This window comes from Puma concolor, chromosome B4 (genome assembly GCF_028749965.1).
Source record: "Puma concolor isolate L17-30 chromosome B4, mPumCon1.1.hap2, whole genome shotgun sequence".
NCBI classification, from domain to species: Eukaryota; Metazoa; Chordata; class Mammalia; order Carnivora; family Felidae; genus Puma; species Puma concolor.
In genome coordinates this window covers 131810535-131827146 of record NC_141673.1, presented here as the reverse complement: position 1 = coordinate 131827146, position 16612 = coordinate 131810535, and the positions used below count along the sequence as shown (strand labels likewise).

The 16612-nt window shown below is 39.6% G+C and overlaps 1 protein-coding gene across 4 annotated transcripts in view; it reads left to right on the top strand.

Annotated features, from left to right (window-relative positions):
- The window catches only part of CAMK1D (calcium/calmodulin dependent protein kinase ID), a 437908-nt gene that overhangs the window by 123261 nt on the left and 298035 nt on the right, over positions 1-16612 (top strand). The window contains exon 1 of one of the 4 annotated variants that reach the window (XM_086714935.1): positions 15315-15500. The exons of the other annotated variants lie outside the window; for them this stretch is intronic. Coding sequence (XP_086571061.1) covers positions 15439-15500 — 62 coding nt within the window. The 5' untranslated portion in view covers positions 15315-15438. Of the gene's footprint in view, positions 1-15314; positions 15501-16612 lie in introns of those variants that run through there. 4 annotated transcript variants of the gene reach the window in all.

Sequence of the window (16612 nt, the reverse complement as noted above, 5' to 3'; positions counted from 1 at the left end):
CCTTAGCTCAAAGGTCTGTGCTACTCAGCTCTAGATGGTTTGGGAAGCCCTCTGCTTTTTGAAACCTTTTCCAAAGCTGTCTTAAGACCTCGTGTAGTGGTTTCCCATTTTCCACCCCAAAGTGCTCCTTCACTGACAAGCATGTCTGAGAATCGAATGTTCTATCACTAAGGTGGCCACGGGGCTCCTGGATGGCTCAGTGTCTGACTTCAGCCTCAGGCCCTGGTCTCACGGTTTGTGAGTTCGAGCCCCATGTTGGGCTCTGTGCTGACAGCTCAGAGCCCAGAGCCTGCTTCGGATTCTGTGTCTCTCTCTCTCTCTCTCTGCCCCTCCCCCGCTTGCTCTCTCTCTTTCTCAAAAATAAACATTAAAAAACCCCAACAAACCAAGGTGGCCACACACACAAGTGACGCAGAATTACATCGTTTGCCAAGAGGACTGTGGTCCTGTTTCTGCCAGCTGCTGGTGCAGCCCCGGGAACACGCAGTAATTCAGTCCTTCCCTCAGAGTCACCGGTGACATGAAATTTCATTCTGGCCACCCCTGAATGAATCAGAGTGCCTTCTGCAGGATGCATTGGGGACACAAATCTACAAGCGTGGCATTTTCTGGATTTCTGTGCCTCCATTCTACAGGGAAGACAGTGGAAATGAATGCAAATGAATGCAGACCGGCGGCCCTGACGAGCCGCGAGAAGCCTTAATTCAGCAGCGTGTACACCATTGCTTTCTCATTCTTGAAGGCGGTCCCTGCACTCTGATAAGAAATGGGGTGCAAAGGAGGGAAAGGATTTGGCGGTTAGGCTTTGCAAAGGAGCTGGCTTGGGAAGCAGGATGGTTTGACCTTCCCGATTCATTTCTCCGGCACTTACGCTGTGCCTGGTTTTACTGTGCAGTTGGTGATCTGCTTCGTCATAAATAGGCTCAAGTTCCTCTTCACTGGTATCTGCCCTGTCTCCCAAGTTCAGTGTGTAGGTGGCAGTGAATCTAGGTTTTGGTATTGAATGTCTCCTTTGCTTGGCTCTTATGGATTATTGCTGCAATGCTATAGGTAGTTCAGATACTTATTACCCAGCAGGACCTAGTGGTTTTCATGTGTGGGTGCAAATTAGAATCTCCTGGGGGAACTTTTGCAAAATATGGATACCCGGGCCCTATTCCAATCCAACTGGATCAGAATCTCTGGGTGGTGCTGAGACACCAGTATTAAAAAAAATAATAATAATGTTTATTTATTTTTTGAGAGGTAGAGCATGAGTTGGGGAGGGGCAGACAGACAGGGAGACACAGAATCCGAAGCAGCTCCAGGCCCTGAGCTATCAGCACAGAGCCCGATCGGAGGCTCCCACTCACACACCATGAGATCATGACCTGAGCCGAAGTCGGATGCTTAACTGGCTGAGCCACCTACGTGCCCCTGCATCGGTATTTTTAAAAAGCAACTTTTTTTTTTTTTTTTTTTTTTTTGCTGATTCAAATGTGCAATGGAATCCAGAACCCCTACAGCCACACAGAAGGATCCTCACTCCTGGGTGGGCACAGACACTTGATCTCACCATACAGATAATAGGAATGGACTGTCCATAATTTCTCAGCAAGCCAGCAGCATCTCTGAGCAGTGGGGACAGCAAATACAACCTACCAGTGTGAAGATCCCTGAGTCTGTGCTATTAACAAGCTGCATGAGTTCACTGGAGGTGTGTGTGTTTTTCAGTTGCCTCATCTGTGAAATGGGGATAATGATTGCTACCCTGTGTTCCTCACTGGGCTGGTGGGAAAGGAGCTAATGAAATCATTCATGTCTGGGAAAGCACACTGAGAAATATAATAAAGCACTATACTAAAGGAAGCTATCATTATTCCCTGGCATATTTCAGTGTAATAAAAAGCCCAGTGCACTGTAACTCTGTCTAAAGCTTTAGCATATGGCTTGAGTGCAAGTATCAGTATGTGTCCATTCATCAAAATGTTTATAACACCCTTTGTACAAGAGGCACACGGATGGAAAGAGCTAGATACTTTTGTGATTCCGTTGGGATCTGTGAAGGCTCAAGAAGCCGGTGCCTTAACCTGCCTCTGATTTGAGACTGTCTTCACGTTTCCACTGCCTGCTCCACCAAAAGCCCACTGATTTTTTTTTTTTTTTTTGCACCTGCCCGTAGGGAGATCTGGGGCTCATTACTGGAGCTGTAATTAACCATGGCATGTCTTTATTTTGATAGCTCTGGCTTCATATTGTCTTCCAGGATTTAGACTCCTTGGTTGCCGCTGTGGTGGGTTCTTGTTTCCAGTTGCCCCTTTGAATATCTTTGAGTCTAGAAGTGGGTGTGATGCAGCAGACAGACCATGTCTGTGGTTTGTGAAACTCGGGAGAAAGGTTGTGTTTATAAAAGCTCACCAGAGCTCATATGGGCCTTTGCTTATTTCCGAGGGAAAAAATTTTCCTGGTTCAGGTGATTTTTGTGCGCTCACAGAGCACGAGGGGAAAAACAAACAAGCCACATGTGGTGAATGTTGACAATTCCCATAATAAAAGGACCAAGGCGGACACACTTTGTTTAACTGCTTTGACTCTTTTCTTTTCCTGAATAGAATCAATAGCACTGACCTCAAAGAATACAGTCAGGATTGTGTTAACCCACCATGAGTAGCAAAGGTTTGGATTTACTGCCCAGTCCAGCTCCAGACCAGAAGAGGAAATTCTGATGGGGACGCGTGATCATCTGTTCCCCAGTTGAGTGTTTCTGGCTGCAACTGGGGGTTTTGCTGGCTTTGTTGACTGGCCTTTAATATTTATTTATTTATCTATCTATCTATCTATCTATCTATCTATCTATCTATCTATCCCTCCCTCCCTCCCTCCCTCCCTCTGCAGGGTCTTTTTCCTGGCCTTTCTGAAGGCTGTCCACAAGAGGTGTTAGGACAGCGGGGTAGAATCACTGGACTCGGGGCGCCTTGGGGAGTCATTATGTCAGGCTCTTGAGTTCTTGGGATGGGGCACAAATCACGTGAGCCTCTGCAGAAGGAAGCAGCATTATTGTAAATGCGTGGGCCTTCTGGCTTTCAGCACCAAGCTGCTAGTTGATAAAGTCATAAAATGCACAGCAGGCCCACAAAGGAAGGCCTGTTGGGACTCTGTGAGCTTCTTGAAGGCAGGGCCCGTGACTTCTTCATAAACATTCATGCCTTATTCTCTATTTAAAGTGAAAACTTAAAGCAGTGAAAGCCCAAGTGATCGATGGGGTCGTATCTCCATGTTTGTCTCTGTTTAAATCAAACATTTGTTCATCTCTTGGTGTGCCCTTTTGTAGTGCTGGGCTGTGCTTGATTCTAATAGCATTATAAATTATGCTTTCTCCACGCAGGCATTTGTGCGTGTCCTGGAGAGAGCGGAGTTTCCCCGGGTGGTTACAGTGGGGTAAGGACGTAATGGATCCCAAGTGCTTTTTAGCTGGAGAGTGGTACAGAAATATTGAGGTTTCATTAATGCAAATACTTGCAACAGTTATTTGATCAGACTGTTCTCATCAGGAGGCAAGAGGGGGATTATGGGTTATTGGGGGGGGTGGGTAAACCTATACACACGTATATTGCTTATATCAGCACACTATTCATGATTATGCAAATTTTGCACCAGTTTAGGTCCACCTTGACCACACCTGGAGCGTTTGCATCAATAAGTAAAGAGTTATGATAAAAATAATGACAGCTCTTCAGTTCTCGTCCGCCCATATGCTAGACACTGCGATGCAGACTCCCGCTGTCTCATTTAATTCCTACACAGACACAGTGAGGTAGGGGTGTCGTTTGCTTTTTATAGATAAGAAAACTGACGTTACTTAGGTCATATAGGAAGTATGTGGGGCAACACACAGGTCCGCCTTGCTTCCAAGTCTGTACTATTTGTAATTATGATTTTTTGTTTTTTAAAAACGTTTATTTATTTTTGAGAGAAAGAGACCACAAACAAGAGAGGGACAGAGAGAAGGGACAGAGGATCCACGAATCCGAAGAGGGCTCTTCGCTAACAGCAGAGAGCCCGATGCGGGGCTTGAGCGTGAGATCACGACCTGCGCCACCCAGGTGTCCCTGTAATTATGTTTTAGTAACAATTTAGTTTGGTTGGTGCCCTAGCATGGGATTAACAAAGAGTACTAGCCCAAGCTGGGCTTCAGTCAAAGCAGAGTTGCAGGTTGGGGGGAAGGAGCTTCTTTAATTCATTTTCCCCCACTCAACAGGAGGTGCCTAATGCAGGACCTGGGACACAGCGGTGCTATGCATTCATCGGTGTGCATTTATACACTCTTTAAAAAAGGCTTTTTAATTTTTGTATAGTAAAAATTGCTGTTTTCGTGTGTAGTTCTGTGAGTTCTGACACACACATAGAATCATATACCTAGCACTACAGTCAAGATACAGACCATTTCCATAACCTCCAGATCCCCTTGTGTGCTGCCCCTTTGTAATCAGATACCCCCCTCTGGCCCTCATCTTTGGCCTCCTGGTCCTTTCTCTCTAGATTTTCTTTGCGGGAGTGTAACAGACATGGGATCGCCGGGTAGGTAGCCTTTCTGAGTCTGGCTTCTTTCTTTTAGTGCAGTGCGTTAGAATCATCCATGTTGTTCATGTGTCAGGAGTGTGCTCCTTTTTGTGTCTGAGTATCCTACTGCTTGCTGTGTGGGGTCCAACCAGCAGTTTGTGTGAACCATACAGCAGCTGACGGGCTTTTGGGTTGTTTCCAAGCTGGGCAATTATGAATATAGCTGTTATATGCATTTGCCTATAGGTTTTTGTGTAGATCCATGTTTTCGTTTATCTTGGTTAAATACCAGAGAGTGGATTGCTGGGTGATAAGGGTTTTTTTTTTTTAATTTTTTAAATGTTTATTTATTTTGAGAGAGAGACAGCATGCTAGCAGGGGAAGCGCAGAGGAAGAGGGAGATAGAGAATCCCAAGCAGACTGTGCACTGTCAGCACAGAGCCCGATATTGGGCTTGATCTCACAAACCTTGAGATCATGACCTGAGGTGAGATGCTCAACGACTGAGCCATCCAGGCTCCCCCTAGGTGATAAGGTTAAGAATGTTTTTAACTTTATCATAAACTGCAAAGCTGTTTTCCAAAGTGTCTGTACCATTTCATAGCCCTGTTAGCCGTGTATAATGGTTCTAATTGCTCTGTCTTCTTGGTATTTGCAGGTTAAAAAAAAAAAATTGTAGCCATAAGAATAGTCATGTCGAGTTAGCTCACTGTAGTTTTAATATACAGTTCCCTAATAACTAACGATTTTGAGCATCTTTTCATGTGCTCATCTGTTATCTGTATGTCTCTGAGGGAGTGTGTGTAAATGTTTTACTCATGTAAAATTTTTTTTTAATTTAAAAATTAAAAATTTTATCACTGAGCATAAGTGTTCTTTATACGTTTTGAATACAATTCTTTTGTCAGACATTTTATTCTCTAATATTTTCTCTTGGTCTGTGGGTTTTCTTTTCACCCTCTTAAGAGTGTTTTTTGAAGAGCAGAAGTTTTTAATTTTGATGAAGTCTAATATTTCAATTTTTTCGTTCCTGGGATTGTGCTTCTCATGTCATAGTTCACAACTCTTGGACTAAACCAAGGTCACAAAGATTTTCTTCTATAAGTTGTACAGCTGCGTGGCTTACCTCAATGCAGACGACCCATTTTGAATTAATTTTTATTAAGGTAGGAGTTGCACGTTGCCATTCTTCTTTGTGTGGAAAGATTGTCCTGGCAACATGGGTTTCGAAGATTATTCTTTCTGCTTTGCACCTTTGTCAAAAGTTGACTGACCATATTCATGTGGGTCTATTGATGGACTAAATATCCCGTGTCGCTGATTTACATGTTAATCCTTTTGCCAGTACCACACTGTCTTGATTATTGTAGTTTTATACTAAATCTTGAAGTCAGGTAGTGTGAGTCCCCCAGCTGTGTGTTTATTTTTCAAAATGTTTTTAGCTGTTACATTTCCTTTACTTTTCTTTCTTGTTTTAATTTTTTAATGTTTATTTTTATATTTGAGAGAGAGAGAGAGAGAGAGAGAGAGAGAGAGAGAGAGAATGAGTCGGGGAGGGGCAGAGAAAGATGGAGATCGAATCCGAAGCAGGCTCCAGGCTCCGAGTTGTCAGCACAGAGCCTGATGTGGGGCTCAAACCCACAAGCTGCAAAATCATGACCTGAGTTGCAATCGGGCACTCAACTGACTGAGATATCCAGGTGCCCCGTCCTTTACTTTTCTATATGCATTTTAGAATTATTTTGTCAATTTCCACAAAAAAAATCCTACTGGTATTTGGATTAAGATTGCATTGAATCTGTAGATTAATTTGGGAAAAACAAACTTCTAAGCAATGTTAATCTTCCAGTCCATGAACATGGTCTATCTCTGCATTTATTTAGATTCTCTTGATTTCTTTCATCAGTGTTTTATATTTTTCGGTATACAGATCCTGTATGTATTTTATTGTCTTTGCACCTAAGTATTTCATTTTTTTGGCAGTTTGTAAATGGTACTGTTTTTAAAGTTTTTATTGTCAAGTTTTCATTGTTGATATTGCAGAAATATAGTTGCTTTGTTACATATTGAACTTGTGTCATGTAATCTTGCTAAATTCGCTTAGTATCCTGATACTTTTTTGTAATAGATTCTCTAGGATTTTCTACATAAACAATCATGTCATCTATAAATGGAGATATATATATTTCTTTCTTTTCCATCTATGCCCCTTTCTTTTTTTTTTGTCTTGCCTTATTGCACTTGGTTGGGTGTTCAGTATGATGTTTAATGGGAGATAGGAGTGGTGATATCTGACATCCTTGACTTGTTCCTGACCTTATGGAAAAAACATTTAGGCTTCCACCTTAAGTATGATATTAGCTGTAGGGTTTTAATAGATCTTCTTTATCAGATTAAGGGAGTTCTGTTTTAAGAACTGAAGTTGTTGTTTTTGATCATGAATGGATATTGAATTTTGCCAAATATTTTTTCTGCATCTGTTGAGATGATCGTGTAGTTTTCCTGCTTTAGTCTGTTAAAACGTGGATTACATTGGTTTTCAAATGTTGAAGCAGCTTTGCATTCTTGGAATATATACCACTTGGTTGTGGTATATTGTACTTATTATATATTGCTAGATTCAAATTGCTGATAGTTTGTTGAGGGTTTTTGTGTGTATGTTTATGAAGATTATTGTTATCATTTTATATTTCCACCAACAGTGTATAACTGGCTTTGGTACCAGAGAAATACCTGACTCAAAAAATGAGTTGGGAAGTATTTCCTTTTCTTCATCTTTCTGGAAAGGATTTTGTAGAATTGGTATTATTTCTTCCTTAGATATTTGGTAGAATTCGTCAATGAAACTGTCTGGACCCTTAGTTTTAGTTTTTGGAAGCATATTAACTATGAATTCCAATTTTTTAATAGATTTAGGAGTGTGTTTAGGTTATCTGTTTGTTCTTGAGTGATAGCTTTTATTAAAAGGAACTGGTCAATTCCATCCAAGCCAGTCATCAGTAAAATAAGGCCCACAGACCAGCCATTTATTCTTTTTTTTTTCATGTTTATTTATTTATTTTGAGAGATAGAGAAAGCAAGAGGGGAAGGGGCTGAGAGGAATGGAGAGGAAAAATCCCAAGCAGGCTCCATGCTGCCAGAGCAGAGCCCAATGTGCGGCTCAACCTCACTATGAGATCATGACCTGAGCCAATATCAAGAGTTGGATGCTTAACCAAATGAGCCACCCAGGTGCCCCAGCCATTTATTCTTGTAAATAAAGTTCTATTAGAATAGAGCCCATTTACTTACCTAATGTTGTGCACTGTAATAGCAGAGTAGAGTAATTATGACAGAGACCATATGGCCAACAAGCTTTAAATATTTACTGTCTGTCCATTTACAAAAAAGTTTGCTCACACCTTGTCTGAGTTGTCAAATACACAGGCTAGGTTGTTTATAGTATTCTTTTATTAGCCCTTTAATGTCTATAAAGTCTGTAGTGTTATCTCTTCAATTCACTCTTGATATTAGTAATTTGTATTCTCTCTTTTTTTCCCCCTGGCCAGCCTGGCTAGAGATGTATCATTTTATAGATCTTTTTAAAGAACCAGCTTTTGGTTTGATTGATTTTTCTCTGTTGTTTCCTCTTTTCAATTTGATCAATTCCTGCTCTTATCCTTATATGTTCTTTCTTACACTAAATTTGGGTTTAATTTGTTTTTCTTTTTCTAGTTTCTTGACGTCAAGTATTAGATTATTGACTTGAAAATTTTCTTATTTCTCCTACAATCGTTTAACACTATACATTAGTCTCTAATCTGTATGCCACAAATTTTTGATATGTTGTATATTTTTTTCAGTCAATTCAAGACATTTTCTAATTTGTTTCTTTTTGACTCCTGGTTATTTAGAAACATGTTGTTTACTTTCCAAATATTTGGGAATTTTCTAGAGAATCTGATATTGATTTCTGATTGAATTCTATTATAGTCAGATAATATACTTTGTATGATTTCAGTTCTTTAAAAACTTTAAGGTTTGCTTCACGATCCACAATGTAGTGTATTTTGGTGAATATTCCATGTGCTTGAAAAGACTGTGTGTTCTGCTGTGGTGGGTACAGTGCTCTATAAATATCAGTTAGGTCAAAATATTTGATAGTATTATTCAGCACTTCTGTATCCTTGCTGTCTACTTGTTCTGTTGCTTGCTTAGAGAGGGTTGTTTGTGTACCTATCCTAGTATAATACTGAATTTGTTCTATTTTTTCTTTGTCTTTTTTTTTTCTTTATATGTTTTGAAGCTCTGTTTTAAGATATACACACAGTTAGGGTCGCCTGGATGGCTCAGTCGGTTTAAGCATCCGACTTCAGCTCAGGTCATGATCTTGTGGCTTGTGACTTCGAGCCCTGCATTGGGCTCTGTGCTAACAGCTCAGAGCCTGGAGCCTGCTTCAGATTCTGTGTCTCCTCCTCTCTCTGCCCCTCCCATGCTCATGTTCTGTCTCTCAATAATAAATAAATGTTAAAATTTAAAAAAAAGATATACACACATTTATCTTTATGTAACAATCCTCTTTATTCCTTATTGTCCTTGTTCTGAAGTTTATTTTGTCTGATATTAATAAATAGCTTCCTTCATTTCATGTTTCTAGAGTATGTCTTTTTCTGTCCCTTTAATTTCACCCTATGTATATCTGTATCTTTACATTTTTAGGTGTTTCTTGTAGGCAGCATATACTTAGGCCCTGTTTTTTTGGTACAGTCTTACCATCTCTGTTTTTTAATTTGTTTGTTTGGATCATTTACATTTAATGTAGTCATTCATATAGTTGGATTTAGGTCTACCATTTTATTATTTGCTTTCTGTTTGTCTTTTCTTCTTTTGATACCTCTCATTCTTTTGGATTACTTGATCTTTTGAAGAGTCCATTAAAATCTCTTGTTTGGAATTTTGGTCATCTGTCTTTTGTATGTGTGTGTGAGTGTGTGTGTATTTGCTCTGGAGGTTACTTTATATATATACATATATATGTATATATATATACATATATATATACATATATATGTATATATATATACATATATATATACATATATATGTATATATATATACACATATATCCACACACATACCTTTTCATAATCTACTTTGACATAAAATTTTGTTAATTGAATAAAATTTAAAACCTCTTCAACCAAATAGACTTTTTTTTTTTTAACTGTGTCCTCTTTATAGTACAGTTGTCTCCATACATTAAAAATTCAATTTTTGCTGTCAGTAGTCATCCTAATTATAAAGACCTTAAGCAGAGACAAATGATCTATCATATTTACCCAGATCTTTACCATTTCTTTAACTTTCCCTTTATTCTTAAAGTTCTAAGTGTCATTTTAATATTACTTTCCTTCAGCTTGAAGAGCTTAGTTTAGCATTTATTTTAGGCCACATCTTCGGGTGATGATTTTTCCCCTTTTAAACTTTACTGATAATGTCTTTATCTCACCTTTATTCCTAAATGGTGTTTTCTTGGAAATTGACTTTTGCTGTATATGGAACTTTAAAATCTTTAAAAAATTTTCCATTGTCTTCCAACTTCTATCATTTATTTCTTTAAAAAAATTTTTTTAACGTTTTATTTATTTTTGAGACAGAAAGAGACAGAGCTTGAACAGGGGAGGGTCAGCGAGAGGGAGACACAGAATCTGAAACAGGCTCCAGGCTCTGAGCTGTCAGCACAGAGCCCGACGCGGGGCTCGAACTCACGGACCGCGAGATCATGACCTGAGCCGAAGTTGGCCGCTTAACCGACTGAGCCACCCAGGCGCCCCCATTTATTTCTTTTTAAATGCTAATTCTATTTATTTGGTTTTTTATATTTTAGTTAATATATAGTACAATGTTGGTTTAAGAAGTAGAATTCAGTGATTCATCACTCACATACAACACCCAGTGCTCATCATAAATGCCCTCCTTAATACTCATCACTTATGTAGCCCATCCCTCATCCACCTCTCTCCATCAACCCTCAGTTTGTTCTCTGTCATTTTAGAGTCTCTTGTGGTTTTTTTGTTTGTTTGCTTGTTTTGTCTCTCCCCTCCTTCCCATATTTTTATCTATTGTGTTTCTTAAATTCCACATATGAGTGAAATTGAATGATATGTGTCTTTCTCTGACTAACTGATTTCACTTAGCATAATACATTTTAGCTCTATCCATGTCATTGCAAATAACAAGATTTCATTTTTTGATGGCCGAGTAATATTTCATTGTATGTATGTATATATACATATACATATATATATATGTATATATACCACATCTTTATCCATTTATCAGTTGGACATTTGTAGTTTGGCTTTTGTTGATAATGCTGCTATACACATTGGAGTGATTTACCCCTTTGAATCTGTGGTTTTGTTTCCTTTGGGTAAATACATACTCATGCAATTGCTGGGTCATAGGGTAGTTCTATTTTTAGTTTTTTGAGAACCTCCATACTGTTCTCCAGGGTGGCTGCACTAGTTTGCATTCCCACCAGCAGTGCAAGAGGGTTCCTCTTTCTCTGCATCCTCTCTGACACCTGTTGTTTCTTGTGTTGTTAACTGTAGCCATTCTGACAGGTGTGAAATGATATCTCATTGTGGTTTTGGTTTGCATTTCCCTGATGATGAGTGACACTGAGCATCTTTTCATGTGTCTCTTAGCCATCTGCATGTCTTCTTTGGGAAAAGTGTCTATTCACGTCTTCTGCCCATTTCTTAACTGGGTTTGTTTTTTGGGTGTTGAGTTTGGTAAGTTCTTTATAGATTTTGGATACTAACCCTTTATCAGATGTGTCATTTGCAGATATCTTCTCCCATTCTGTAGGCTGCCTTTTAATTTTGTTGATTGTTTCACTGCGCAGAAGCTTTTCATCTTGATGAAGTCCCAATAATTCATGTTTGCTTTTCTTTCCCTTGCCTTCGGTGACGTGTCTAGTAAGAAGTTGCTCCTGCTGAAGTCAAAGAGGTTGCTGCCTGTGTTCAGCCCTAGGAGTTTAATGGTTTCCTGTCTCACATTTATGTCTTTCATCCGTTTTGAGTTTATTCAAACTCAAATGTGTATGGTATGAGAATGTGGTCCAGTTTCATTCTTCTGCATGTTGCTGTCCAATTTTCCCAACACCATTTGTTGAAGATACTCTTCCCAAAGATAGAAATGGAAGGAATACTTCCGGACTCCTTCTATGAAGCCCATTACCTTGATCCTATAACCAGACAAAGATCCCACTAAAAAGGAGAATTAGCTTCCAGCATTTCTGAAGAGGTTGCTGATTTCTCTATATGTGATGTGCTGATTTTCTTTGGCTGCTTTCAAGATTTTTTCTTTACCTTTGGTTTTCACCAATTTGATCATTGAGTGTGTATTCTTTTCTTTGAATTTATTTTATTTAGGGTTTGATAAACTTTCTGAATCTGTAAATTTATGCCTTTTTACGATATTTAATACATTTTTAGCATTCTTTCTTCAAACATTTTTTTTTTCCTGCACCAATTGCTTTTTTCTCTCATTCTGGGACTGTAGTGACAAGAATATTCGACCTTTTGGTATTGTTTCACAAGTCCCTATGACTCTGATCATTTTTTTTTTTTCAATTTGTTTTTCTCTACCCTTATGATTCAGTAATTTTGATTGCTGTATTTTCAAGTTTCTGGACCCTTCCCTGAACCTGTTATTTCATGCATCTAGTGAATTGTCAAAAGAATTCAATTATTGTATTGTTCAAGTCTAAAATTTCCATCCATTTTTTTCTGTATTTTTAATTTTCCTCTGAAAACTTTTGTCTGTCCATTAATTTCAGCAGTATTCATACTCCTAGAGCGTGGGTATAGTACATGCTTTAAAGCTTTTGTCTAATAATTCTAATATCTGGATCATCTTGGGGTTGGCATCTATTGATTGTATTTGTCCATTTTTGGGGGGGCATGTTGAATAATTTTAGATTGTATCCTAGGTATTTTGAATATTATGTTGTGAGACTCTGGCTTCTATTAAAATCTGCTGGAGAATGATGGTTTTGTTGTTGTTGTTTGTTTCCTAACTTCTCATCCCCTCCCCTCCCCTTTCCTCTCCTCTCCTCTCATTTCTCCTTCTCTTCCTTTCCTTTTGAGACCCAACCAGGTTAGGCTCAGATGACAAGTCTGTCTCATTTCTCATGGGTGGTGGTAACAAGGTCCATTCAGTTTTCATAGCCTTTGCTATGTTGTTTATATGTGCTGACCTGGAGTTAGTTTGGGATTTATGTGGTTCTTTATATTGTAATTTACTTCTTGCTTCTTGGGGTCTATTTCACATATGCATATCTCATGAGTAGTCTGGAACTTGTTTGATGCATACACAGTTTTTCAAGATTTCCTTCCCCAACTCTCCCCTCTCTGGAATTTTCTTCAGTCTCTCTCAGGGGCCCATTTCCCCTGTTCTTCTTGTCAAACAGGTGGACATATTTCAGAGTTTTATCCTCACACCACAAATACTTTTGTTCAGCTCTGTGGACTGGGAACACCCAGAAGGCAAAGCAGCGAGAGGAGAAAGAGAACAAAAATAATCAGCATCTCTTTTCACTCTTCAGACCACAGGATCCCCTTTTTCGAGTCCTTTTGGCCAGAGAGATGGGTTATCTCTTGGGGTCCTAGGTTCTCACATTGCCCAGCCTCAGTGCTGCCCCCTGACTGGGGCTGGCCTTACATTGGGGCAGAGAAAAAAGGAAAAAAATACCAGGGATGTCCTATCACACGCTTTGGTTTCCCAGGGCTTATTTTCCCTGTTTTCTGGGCAGAAAGGGGAGATTTTTCTCAGAGGTTTTGTTATCTTCTCCCACTGTACAGTTTTTGATTTGACTCCTCTTTGGATCAAAGCCAAGAATTCAAAGAGGAAAACTTAATCCAGGAAATTTAGCCATGTATATTTCTTCAAGTTTCAACTTCCTCTGTCAATCTGTCTGGTATTGTTTGCTTTTCAGAGTCGTCAGGAAGTTGGGTTTTGTATTCTGTACAGACGCTTCACTTATAATCAGTGGGAGAGAGAGGCTTTGTGGATTTACTCCATGTTGACCAGTCCCACAAGCCTTACATCCTCCTCTTTAGAAATAAGCAGTAGCATACTATTTGGTATACCATTTAGCATACTGTTTAGCACTTGTTTCTTTTTCTTTTACTTAAGACTGTATCTTGGGGGCGCCTGGGTGGCGCAGTCGGTTGGGCGTCCGACTTCAGCCAGGTCACGATCTCGTGGTCCGTGAGTTCGAGCCCCGCGTCGGGCTCTGGGCTGATGGCTCAGAGCCTGGAGCCTGTTTCCGATTCTGTGTCTCCCTCTCTCTCTGCCCCTCCCCCGTTCATGCTCTGTCTCTCTCTGTCCCAAAAAATAAATAAACGTTGGAAAAAAAAAAAAATTAAAAAAAAAAAAAAGACTGTATCTTGGAGATTACAATAATGCTATTAATAGTGACAATAAAACAGCAGTTCTTGAATGCTTTAAGTTCTAGGCACCGTTCTGAGCACTATACGTATATTAACTCATTAAATCCTTGCAGCAACCCTTTAGATAGCTAGATAGTATTATTACCATTTTACAGATGATGATACCTCATGAGAGAAATTAAGAAACTTGCCCAGTGTCACATAGGTAGTCAGTAGAGGAACTACCTAGGTTGTCTGGTTCAAATGTCCATATATATAATGAAAAATTATATAATAATGACAATGCTAATAATATCCAACACTTAACTATCCCATGCTAGCTAGAAAACTTGGTGTAGAGATAGATGTACAAATCATCTTCAGAATGAAGTGTTTTTGTGAGCACATAACATTTATTCTCAGGTAGCAAGTATATCCATTCTGCCTGTAGGAAATTTGAGAAAAGTCAGGTGACTGGCCGGAGAAGTGGTTGTAGGATTCTCTAGTATAGACAGGAGGTCTCTGCAGTGACTCTTGCTGTCCCCTGTGGATGGTACAGGACATTTCTAGCCAGTGTACTTTGGAATAATAGGATCATAGGTGGTTAGAGCTGGAAGAGACTCACAAGGTCTAGGTCCACCTCCAAGTTTGATAAATCGCATATCACGATGTGTCAGGAAGCATCTCATACAAGGTAAAGAGGTATGTGACCGTTAGTTGCTGTAGATAAGGAAACAGTTCTCGAGAGCTAGAGTAATGAAGTCCTCATCTTCATCACCATCATTGGAGCTACATCTGTAGAACACCAAGGTCCCAGGCACTCTGTAGGAGACCTATCTGATGTTTAAAATAACCTTGCAAAATAGCTGTTATAATCCCCATGTCTTTTGCATAAGGAAACGGATGCTCAGAGATGATTGGTAACTTGCCCAACCGCAGTGACCCATTCACAGCTTCTTTACTGAGTACCCTGTACATATGCTAATTATGCATGTAATTACCATGTAACATTTTGTCCCAATCGAGATACTTTTCTGAGTGAAGGGCGGTGGGTACTGGTAGTTACTATGCTGGGACTGTCCTTGGCAAACGGAGATGATGGGTCACCTTGGCTATGTGCCTTGACTTCTAGATTGCACACTTTATATTTGCCTTAGTGTATCTGATTTAGATGATAGAGCATGTTCTAAAGGCCCAGTGTTCATGAGTATTTATTTTAATGGATCTGTTGGTCTGGTAGAGATGCACCACACAGAACTAGGTATACCTTGATGGGGTGGACAAAGGTCAATTACAAATTTTGCTCATTGTTGCTGAGCGAGAAAGGACATCCTTTTAGCAAATACAATTTTAAAATATGAGTGTTGTGCAAAGTCATGAAGAAAGCCCTTAAACCAATATCTATTTTATAGATTTTCCTCTAGGGCTGGGTACTCATGAACCTTTTGGGATGAGTATGGTTAAATATGGACAAGAATAGATGTGTTTTCCCCTCTGTTACACTGAGATGACGGAAGATCTGTTGTCATGTACTTCACGGAAGTAAGGCTTTAGAAAGGGGAACAAGTTCAATGTGGATTTTCTCTTACATACTCATGAAAAAGATATCTAGCCAACTGGTCATGATTTGTCAAGCTGGGTGATGTGTCTTAATATACATAAGCACATAACGCTGATTGCAATTCCAAGAAAGGGAATGGTATCCCTAGTTTATAAATGGCATAGGCTGTAGTTGTCACGTGCATTCTGCCACGAACTATTTTTGCGTATTACTTTTGTGGACCCCTTCTGTCTTTTCTGCATTACCATTCCAAGTTTCCTTACTTCTCTTCCAGTGTTAGTCTGGAGGCCAATGGGATCAGAAGTCTAATTGTCCGGGATAAGACAATTAGAGCACAGGCTTTAAAGGACCCTAACTGTGAGGCTTCCCCTGTGGCAAATAAAATGTGTGGAAGCGACATGAAGTTTACATTAATATCAGCATTCTTGTTTGGACATTAGTGGGGAGACCATCACAATCTGATGATGAACTCCTGGTACCTGTATGTACCATCACGTAGTATGTGTTAGGGACCTGTTAAGGCAAAAAAGCAGGGCTCCCCCCAGCAACTTGTCCAGGGTGCCTTCATTCCCTTTTCTGTCTTGTGGTGAAATGAGATAATGGCTGCGGGGGACGTATGGAAATTACCAACATCAGAAGGATCCTGTGCCCTGGCCCTTCCTCATCTGTATGCATCACATTTGCTTAAACATATTGTTTGCAGGCAAAGTCCAATTATTTGGAACCAAGTTCCTAATGATAAACATAATGACTACAGTGTCTGTCATTGTGCACTCCATGGAGCAGGGGAGACTACAGGGAATCATCAGAATTGAAAAAAACAAAACAAAACGCGTCTTGCACAGAATAGCATGGTTGGGGGGGGCACGCGTTCAAGATTCATCTTCCATGTTGAAATGATAAATTAGAGAATGCAGAGTAATTATAAATGAGAATCAAGCCTTGAAATTGCTGTCACCTGACACTGTGTTCCCTTTCTTTGTTTCCTAGCAATAATATTCTCATAATGTCCAAGCTAGCTCTGTCATAAACTAAAAAATGACTTTTGCTGTTTTCCCCATGGGGAGGTTGATGTGGCAAATAACTGTTAAAC